This window comes from Platalea leucorodia (assembly GCF_965183815.1).
Source record: "Platalea leucorodia genome assembly, chromosome: 6".
Lineage (NCBI taxonomy): Eukaryota > Metazoa > Chordata > Aves > Pelecaniformes > Threskiornithidae > Platalea > Platalea leucorodia.
Window position 1 is genome coordinate 14,550,324 of NC_138828.1, and position 10,382 is coordinate 14,560,705.

General features: G+C 44.5%; 1 protein-coding gene across 1 annotated transcript in view; it reads right to left on the reverse strand.

Annotated features, from left to right (window-relative positions):
• Nucleotides 1-9,900, reverse strand: part of RNF150 (ring finger protein 150) — a gene marked incomplete at its 5' end in the record, with an annotated part of 119,278 nt that extends 109,378 nt beyond the window's left edge. Inside the window, one exon of the mRNA XM_082315275.1 lies at nucleotides 9,435-9,900. Coding sequence (XP_082171401.1) covers nucleotides 9,435-9,900 — 466 coding nt within the window. The remainder of the gene's footprint in view (nucleotides 1-9,434) is intronic.
• Between the last annotated feature and the right edge of the window lie 482 nt (nucleotides 9,901-10,382).

Consider the following 10,382-nt stretch of genomic DNA (forward strand, 5'->3'; position numbering starts at 1 on the left):
AATTATACTCCCTGCCCCCCCCCGCCCCCCAAAAGAGAAAAAAAACTAAATAGAAGATGAAGAGGATAGAGGATTGAAGGAAAAATAAGGCAAGAGAAAGACATCAAAGCAATATTATAACAAGACATAATGGATTTTACTTAGACAGCTTCTCATTTTCCAGCATGAGAAGTCTTGATATAGTATTTAGTAAAGGTATGAATTTCATGGACAACCAGATGGCACTTCAAACACATGGACATATAAAGAGCGATAAGAGACCAGGCACAGAGATTACACAATCTTGCAAAAGCTGCCTTACTCAAGGAACATGACACTGGCAGGTAAAACTAGGAGACAGAGAGCGTAAAATTAAAGCTTAAAAAGGCACAAGAAGGGAAAGCATATTCTGTACAAGTATAAGAAGCAATCATGAACTGGACTGCAGCATCAGACTGTTCTGTTTTAAAGATTTTTTTTTTTTTTTTGAGTACGAACACAGACATGCCCCAGAAATATGGTGAAATATTTAAGATTCTTTAATACAGAGCCTTCTGAAAGAGCAAAGGAAAAGCAGAAATATATTTCTGTCTTCTAATAGAAAATACTGAAATGCAAAAGGAAAAAGAATACTAACATTTTAGCCGGCATCACAGGATACAAAACCAGAGAGATCCTTATCAGATACTAATACAGACCTCTTGCATAATTGGAAAATCCAAGAAATCTTTTAGAGTGAAACTTGTTAGACACCCAGAGCTTTGATCATGAGGAACTGGAATTGCTCTGCTAGTATGACAGTGACAACTAGGTGCAAAAGCTTCTCAAGTGCTCCACAAATCAATTTAAGTAAAACAACAAAACTGTACAGCTTATTGTACTGTGTCTGAACCCAGCCAACCCACAACACACATTCAACTAATGTTGACACATTTTACAGTAATCTTAAGATTAGACATATATATTAACTAAAGATGAATCTACTTACTAGGCTCGAGTCCATTCCTAGTGCTGCTGTGTAATGTCAGACACGTTCAACATAATATAACAGTGACCGCACTAGAAATGAAGTTTTTGACAAGGACTGCAAGATCAAGCAATAAATAGAAGGGCACAGTTTAATGATGTGTGATTTATAAAACTGGAAGCTGGAGATCAATGTGATGCATAATTCTCCTTAAAATACATATATTATCTGGTGAGATATTCTTACAATGACTTGCAAAAAAGAGATGTCTTGTAAGGAGAGATTTGAACAGCAAGAGGCAAACCAAAGAGCATATAAAAAGGGAGGAAGCCCAAGGTATGGAACAAATTATGAAGAAGAATAATATCCTATATAATTAAGCTAATGTTCAGGGATAAATGATGATGGTTCATAGACAACTATGTCAGTAGTAGGGGGCTGTCTTGTTATGGAGTACCCCAGTGACAGGGGTCCTCTCTCATGATAAAGGCTTAGAGACACTATGGAACATGAATTAATTTTAAAAAGCTATGTCTCATTAAGTGTGTAGCACAAGGGAGCACTTGCCAACTCATCCTCTTCCATGTATCCCTGGAGGAACTACATTCCTATGCAGATGCAATGCATCTATCCATGTTTAAGGAGTATACAAGATATACTCAAACAAGGACTCTATGGAGTTACGTGGCCGTAATTTAAGTTTCTGTGTTTGGGGAACTAAAAAGATAAACATTTTTTTCCTCCAATTTTGTCTCAAACTGAAAATAAGGTTAAGATAAATAGGCTACCTTTCCAATTTACAGCAGGGAATATTACATACATAAACACAGTTAAACACATCAAATTTGAGATCGAAACTCTGACACACACTTAGGTCTAGCAGTATAATTGATTATCACTATGATTATACTGTCAGAAGCAAATGAACAAGCATTTCACTTTATTGATGGTATTTATAAGTCACTCTTGAGAGGGAAAAGAAAAAATTATTTGAAAAAGCTATATCTTTAAGTAGCAAAGAATCAAAGATGCCAGCTTTTCATATTTTAATGTAGAATAGCAATAAAACAAACAGGTTAATCTTTTCATGATCTCCTTCAGTTCTCCTCAGTTCAGTTTTCTAAGGTCTATCTCAAATAATTTATTGAAGAAGGGCCAAAAAAATAAATAATGCCCTTGTTAAGCCTCTCTTGTAAAACACAGCTGCATAGTACTGTTGTTTCATAAGCAAACCAACCTTTACAACCTTTCTCCATCTACGAGAACTGGTGAAAGAAGAGGTGTTTCCAGTCATCCATTTTTGAACTAAAAACCATTGTTTCCACCAGGGTAGTAAGTTCACCTGAAGCAGTAATTTTCAGTCTATCCTGGCTGAAGGATTACTTCTAAGTGGTCCACAAAATGCACTGAAGAACAGTAAGTCTATTATTGATGAGCTTCAATTCACAGCAAATTCATTAGCAAACTTGTAGGTTTATGAAGCTTGGCATCCACTAATATGGGCAGTGGGTCAGACAGTAGACATAAAGCTGGCTAGATTTAATACAGTAAATTTTAAAAGTTGAGGTTTCACCTAAGTGATTTGGGTTTTCTCCTCCAGGTAACAGAAATTGTAGTTCTTAATAGAATTACCTTCTGAGATGCTACACCTAAATGCTCTCATGAACAAGCAGGGTACCCTGGGGGGTCCGTGACCCCGGCTCATCCACATTCAGGACCTGGTCAAACTGCGCAGTGGCTGACATGTGGCCTATCCATCTAGATTTCTCTTCCAGAGAAACCAAAACACTATGGAGAGAAATGAGGAGAGAGCTGGGCACTAATGAAGTCCTGGGTCACATCCTACTATGGAATCGAGACACAGCAGAGTAAGCCTGTTTGGACATAACCAATTACAAAATATTTTGTCTCCTCTTTCTTCTTGCAATTGCCATATACTCCCCTACAGTGTGTGGTACAATGGATACAGTTGCCTTTAAACCTTATCCTTTAGCAGTTATGCCTCTGCCAAGATGACTATGTGGAAGTTATGAGAATTAAATATTATTGCAATATATAGTACTACTATTTAATATCCTACATTTTATACCTCTTGCCTCAGCACCATTCTGCTGCTTACATAAACTGCATTTGGTTCTGAAGCACCCCAAGATGCTTTCCTTTGCAAGATGCTAAGCAAAAAAGCACTGTGACAGCAGTAGATGGTAACGCTGTAGGAAGCAGTCCTGCATTAGTAAAGTGAGAGATTACATGGACTACTCGGTCTTTTCCATATCTGATTTCTATGAGTCAATGATCGTATTGTTCGCTCCCTTCTGTACCAAAGAAGTCATCAAGTGACTAGTACTCAAATGCAACTGAAAGGGCAGAAGTGGGGCTTGTCTCGAAATGAATGCTGTTTCTGTGCAGGTTAGCTATGCAGAAGTTATTGGAGAGTGGAGAAGTCGTTGGGCTATCCCTTCATAAAGATCTAACTCTTCACCAGCCTGGCTTGCGGTGTAAGGAGGCAGAGGTCACTTGAAACTCGCTCATCTCACATGACAATGCACTATGAGCTCCATCAAACAAGTGCGGCAAAATAACGGGTTCTTTTAGTCCTTCGCTTACGTGAGAAAAGTAGAAAGTGTCCTCTTCTCTTACCAGGAAAAGAGACTCTTAAAGTGCCAACACTGAACTCACCGTAGGTTTCACTTCCCTTTTGCTGAAAATGTTCCTGTGCTCTGTGACGTACCATGAAGGGGGCAGCACAGATATACATCTGCGTTAATTAAGTGAGCTACAATGGAGTTGCCACACTAGCCACAGGCTGCCACAGTATTCTAATAACCCAAGGTAACATATACCATTTTAAAGCCAAAATACCAATGGCACTAGAACAAACCATCACTTCATCAAAAGCAAGCCATTCTCCTAAGGACAGTATACCAAAAGGTGCTCCAGATTAACAGGCAGCGGTTAGAATCAATGCTGATTTATTTCTGAGAAAGATTTTCTTCTTGCTGTGTCACTTCTTACTGCAGAGATCTGAAGACAGCACTTGTATGAATATCACTGCAAACAAACGCTGCAGATAACCAAAGAGCATGCAGAAATCTAACTGCTTTTGCAATCAGTAAGCTTGGAGGATCAATGCAATCTTCAATGAATCGATACTTCACCACTTTATAGGGAAAGCTGTACCTTACAAACTTGATCCAAAGCTCAGTGGACTCACTGTCTTTCCACTGACTGCAATGGGCTCTGAAGGGGATACACGAGCCAGTCATGAGGTTGAAAGAAGATGCGAGATTCAACAAGGCAGAACGAGTCTCATCTAATGACAAAACTCAATGCCCCAGTGCCGAAGTGGCTGTCCCAAGTAGTACCGGAGACTAAGATTATTTTGTTGCTCTCGTCCTTGTAGGTCAAATTCATCCCTTTTAATTCAGTTAAAGCTAAACCAGTTACCTAACACCACAAAGTCCCCCCACCACCTGGCATAACTGAACACATCCGCAGTAGGGAAGTCGAGCACTGAGCTGCAGCAGAACCAGCAGGCAGAAGTGTGGCTCACTAGTGAACGCAGTGGGACAGCTTGTCGGCACTACTGCTGGCTCTAGCCAATGTTATAAATCCTTAATTTTGATAAATATCAAGAACCAGATTTTCAAAAACTACTGAAAGCCAGGCCTACATGATGGATCCAGGAGCTCCTCTGAGTTACTAAGGATGGCAGCCCACCCCAGCCATGCCTCAATTTCATGATGGGTAAGGCTCAGAGATGCACTAATCTCCATCTCCCTCCCCCATTGAGCTGGGGAATGAATCCTGGGTGCCTGGAACAGAAAATAATTATAGCAGGCCCTGGAAGCCTGAAATCTCCAACCGTTGATTAATTCACACTTATCCATATGTAAATTCAGTGTGAGTGCTGTCAGCGCATTTTCCTCATTAGAATTCAACAAAAGTTTAGGAAAACAATTGTTTTAGTAAAGGAACAAATGTAGCTACAGTGCTGAATTAAGTCTGTAAAGAGAGAAATCTTCAACTTCTAATTTGCACATCAGTACAAATCTACAGGGCAGCCCAAAGCCAAAACTACTACCAACACATCTTGAAACACGTAAAGGGCAAGACTAGTCATTGATCGTGGAACAAAAATCTGAGTACAAGGAAAGAAACTGTTATAGAACTGAATGCGCACAAATCAAGGCTGGCCACATTCACAGTATGTGTGGAGGGACACACCTGGTTTTGCAGTGGGATGGCCATGCCCTCCTCATGCACTCTGGTGCACACATGCTGCACTTGAGGGCCAAAGAGGGAGGGAAGAAGTCAGAGTCATCTTAGACCACATATGAGATTCATGTCTCAAAGATACAGTTGACAGTTGCTGCCAGTGTGTACGAGCCATTACAAAAAACGAGGCATCTGCCTCTCATTGAAAACAGGCTGTCACACACGCAGCACGTGACTTAAAATTTGTGATGGCATGCACTGGAAAAGCAGAATATGGAGAATGCAAAACTGCCTGACTCACATATGCTTCTAGTGCGAAATACTTAGGATGTAATTTACTTCACGTAATCATCATATCCATTCTGTAAGATATCCTGATGCACCCCAGAATTCAAACTGAATGTTACAAGCTGTACCGAATACTAAAGATTTGATTTTTGCCCACATATGAATCACGTGTGCAGCTGCAGTTAACATCCCTCCCTAGCCCCAAGCACCTGACATGTGCCCAAGTTAGAAGTGGCCAACCTAGGTTCCCTCAAATAAGAGCTGGAGAGAGGGAAGTTCTCATCTTGAATCATCTTCCGGAAGGCTCCCTTATTGTATCTATTCAGAGCTCAGAGGAAGCGTTAGGATACGTGCTACAACAGGTAGTAAGAACACTTCCAATTAATACTAAGTTATTAAATGGAGACAGTGGATAGAGCCTTTTCAGACCTAAATAACAGCTAATTTGTTCTGAATAAGAAAAAATGCCAATCAGAAACCCTGGCCAACACCATGGATTATTCTTCTGGAGGAAAAAGAACATGCTCTATATTATTAGAGTACTTTTCTACAAGAAAAGTTGATTTAGGAGAAATAAAAAGCATCTGAAACAGAAATTCTAGATGCTTTTGTTCCTTCTCTGGTTGAAGTGTACTTAGTCAAAAAGCAAACAAAGTTGGGCTCGCAGCTCCTATACCACACTTCAAGCCAATAAAAATAAAGATGCCGGTTTGCAAAGGCTGTAGCAGATGATGCAAAAGCTAAGCGTGTCCTAGCGCGAGAACCACAGAGCTCTGCACTCCCTGTGAACGCAGATGTCACAAATCTACCTCACTCTTCTGCATGTACAAGCAGTCACCTACGTACAAGCTCCCTGAAAGCAAAGGCTTTCAATACTCTGAGTGAACTGGTTCAAATCGAACACTTGGTCTGTTCTGTCTGGTGCACTATAAATAAATCCTGGAAAGCTGTATTTGAAGATTTCCACAACAAGCTTCGATACAATACCACCCTGGTTTTGACTGGGGAGTGTGTGTGTGGGGGGGTCTACCAGCCCTCCCTCAAATTCAAGAATGGTATCTTGCTTCAGTTGCCTATAGATTTTAAAATCAGAAGGCACCATGTTAGCAAAGGGTCACTGACATGCACTGTAGCAGAAAACAGGAAATATAATTAAACATGCAGCTGTGAAGTAAGATCTTTGGCAGGAAAAAGAACTTTGGGAAGAGAGTGGCAAGGGCAAAGCACTATGAAGTAGCACAGTAACATGGTCAAGAGAGGGAATGAAGCACAAGGGTAAAGTTGAAGAAACGAGAGTGGGGGTGAGAGGAGCAGAAAAAAAAGCACAAAGAGATAAAATGACAGTAAAAGAAAGAAGGCAAAGCATCAGAAGAGAAGAATGTACATAAGGAAAAATATCTCTCATAGGAGTAATAGTTCTTCAGTAAGGGCAAGAGCCACATTGTTATGCAACAGGATATACTGTTTTCTGTATAGACAGAGTTTATTTAAGCTTATATGAAACCTCAAAAAAAAAATCTGTGGGAGAAAAGAAAGGAAAAAAAAAAAGAGGGAGTAACATCATATTTCTTTCGACTTTGAAACTGCTTTTTAGGTCCTATTTCACCCTCCCCTCCCACCCCCCAAGTATTTTCCAGGATGGAATTTTCTTCTTCCCACTCCAAGATTTGGCGTGGGTTGAGCATCGCAGATGCTGCTGAACTCAGAAACCAAGAACCTGATTCATTCTTCCCTTGAATCTTGTGCTATCATTTAGACTGGAACCAAGCAAATGTCAAAGGCTGCAAGTCAGAAAGATAATTTTACACAGCTTGTACATTCACTTTGTCCCAGTGTAACGGTGGTACAACAGGAAGAGTAGAGATAAATCCAGTTCTGAATCCCTGCTAGTTTGTTAAATACTTAAGAATAACTATTTTTCCTCCTGTTCCAGCAGACTTAAGCTGTAAAACTCCTCTGAGTTTTGCCTGTACACAGAGGGCAGGTTTTCCCTAAGGTAAGACCAACAACCATTTTTCAACTTCACAGAACAAAAATCCTTAAAACGAAGACAACTTCATACCATCAATCAGCAAAGCCCTTCAGTCTCACTGACCACGTTCAACAAGTCCAGGTTATTTTCTGCACGTTTCCTTTCATTTCAGTGTCTGGTACTGTACAGTCGCACTGCTGGGTATCAATTCAGTACGCAAAAAGGATTCTCAGAATAAACTGTAAGGAGTCATATGACATAAAAGAAGCTGCTCCCAAGATAAGTGATACAGTGTTTGTATTTTTGAAAGCTGAGGCCACTCAGTACGAAAGATCCCCTGCTTACTTCATTTTAGACTTTAAAACAAACAAAAGCTCTAACATTTTAAAAGGTTAGACACATTTTTTACTCCCACTGTTTCTTAATAAAACACCATTTGTGTGGGAAACCAGCTTAGTGCATACTTTAAAAACAGGCAAACCATTAATTGATCCAACATGTTGGCAGTTTTAGAGAAACTCACTAGACAAGAACAAGTGATGCATCTTACGTTTTGAAACAGCCTGAGCTTTACTTTAAGGGTGTGTAAGTATGCCAAACTCCTACTACTTTATACTGCTTAGGATATAATCTCTGATACTTAAAGTACCAAGAAGTATAATCTGAACAGCTACTAAACCATGTACAGGTTATAAAGCACGGTTTTAAGAAGCTCAAGAGGTTATGAAGTGCTTGTCTCACAAAACCAATGGAAAACACTAAAAAACCCCATCTTCCACCAATGCTACTAAAGAAACATGAATTTGCTCAAATAAATGGTTAATCTCTTAAAGAGGCTGCACACAAGCGGTTCCAAAAGCGCTACTTTTGCATCAGCAGTATTATAGCATTATAGTTAGGCAACAAATTGTTTTTCAGCACATCAACGCCAGCTAGTTTTCTGTGGAAATTTAAAATGGCATTAGAATAACATCCTGTTTTTCAGCCTTTCTGTGTTTCAATTTACCCCTAACTCTGTTAAGATCCAACTGGCATGAAACAGCTGGGCATGATTAGTTACTGGATGCAAACCAAACTGAGATTTCACAATAGGTGGCATTTTAGTCTCCATGGCATAGGCTGCTGGTGTAAAAGACCAGTGACCCCTGGCAGAAAACACCGTCCCTAAATATAAAGCTGGTGATCTGTTTTTAAAACAACATTATTTCAGATCAGACATTGTTACAAAAACAGCGCTTTTTGTGGGCATCACCCTAGGTTAGGGTTGTTTCCGACGACCGGCTTTCTGCTCGGTTCTAGCTGACGAGCACATGTTGGGACCCAAGCACCCATGTGCTGACACTACGAGCACAAACTCCATCAGAGCGTTCACCTGGGAGAGTGACAACCTCCCCACACCCCACCCCAGTCCTGGACAAAATAGCTCATGTTCTCACCAAATCAGATACGCGGCATTCCTACGCGATCCCACAGCTTTTATACTATCATAGGCAAGACAGTGGACGCTGTGTTCCCTACTTTATTGCACCTCTTGATAAGCCTGCACCATAAACACTAGGCTTCTCCTCTTCTGAAGGTCTCAATCACACCCGATCCCACACGGCACCTGCCAGAGGATCCTCAGGACACACCAAAACATCGGTGCCCCACAGCGGGCTCAGGGTCCCATCCATTCCTCCGACTAGACCCGAACTTTACATCATCTCCCAAACTTTTCACCCCTGGAGCACCAGCGCGCATTGCTGCTAGTGGCACATCCATCCTTTGCCGTGGCAGCACGGAGAGGTGCTCCACGGCCCCCGGGATGGGCACTCAGCGCCCGGCGAGGCCCGCAGCCCACCCTGCTCCCTGCCAGGAGGTGCAAGGACACCTTCCCCCCCAGCAGCTCCCACCCCAAGGATGCGGGACGGCAGAGCGGGCTGCCACGCAGCGGAAAATGGAGCCCGTCCGCCCACCCAGCGCAGACCCCGGGGTGCGCCCGCGGAGCGCGGGCAGGGCGCCGGGACTCACCTGCGTGGGGCATGGTGATGGTCTCGTTGGCGTTGCTGGAGCCCACGTTGTAGATGACCACGGCGGAGGCGTTCTGGGCGGCGGCGTGGCGGATCTTGTCCTTGTAGGTGCAGTTGCCCCGCGGGATGAGGGCCACCCAGCTCTTGCCCGGCGCCGGGGCGTTGAAGCGGGTGCCGGGGTCGCAGGCGTAGCGGTCGGCGGGCGAGGCGGAGACGGCCACCTGCCCGCGGGCGTCCTGCTTGGGCGACTGCTCGCCGTAACGCCCGCACTCGCTCTTCTCGCTGCGGAGCTCGGCGCTGCCGGCCGCCGGGTCGGCGTAGGTGATGTTGACGAAGGCCGTGTACCACTCCTCCTTCTCGGCCACGGTGAAGTCCAGGCACAGCAGATGCACGAAACAAAAGGACAGCAGCCATGTTGAGAGAGCCAGGCTGCGGCACGCTTGGATCACGGACATTGCCATCTTCATCTGCCGGGCCCCCCCCGCCCCGGCCGGCCCGCCCCCGCCGCCGCCTGCCTGTGTGTGCGTGCGGCGCGCCCCGAGCAGCCGGCTCCGTGCGGGGCGGCGCTGAGCCCGCCGGGCGCCCTGCGGGGAGGGAGGGAGGGAGGGGAGGAGAGGGGGGCCCTCCCCTCTGCAGCCCGCTGTCTAATTCATGTCGGGGCCGTTTGATTTCCTCGGGCTGGCCCCGTCTCCGCCCTCCCCTCTCCCTTCCCTCGCCCTGCCCGCACGGCTGCCTCCCCGCTGCTGGCGGCCCGGCCGGCCGCCGGGCGGGGAAGGCGCGGAGGAGGAGGAGGCGGCGGGGGGGGAGATTTCCACACGCACGCACAAACGCGCGGCGCCGCTCCCGCTGCGGGCCCGGCCCCTGCGGAGCCCGGCGGAGGGGCTGCGCTCCCCGGGGTGCGGGGCGGCGGGGGGCCGCGGCGTGAGGGAGCGAGGGACGGAGGGAGGGA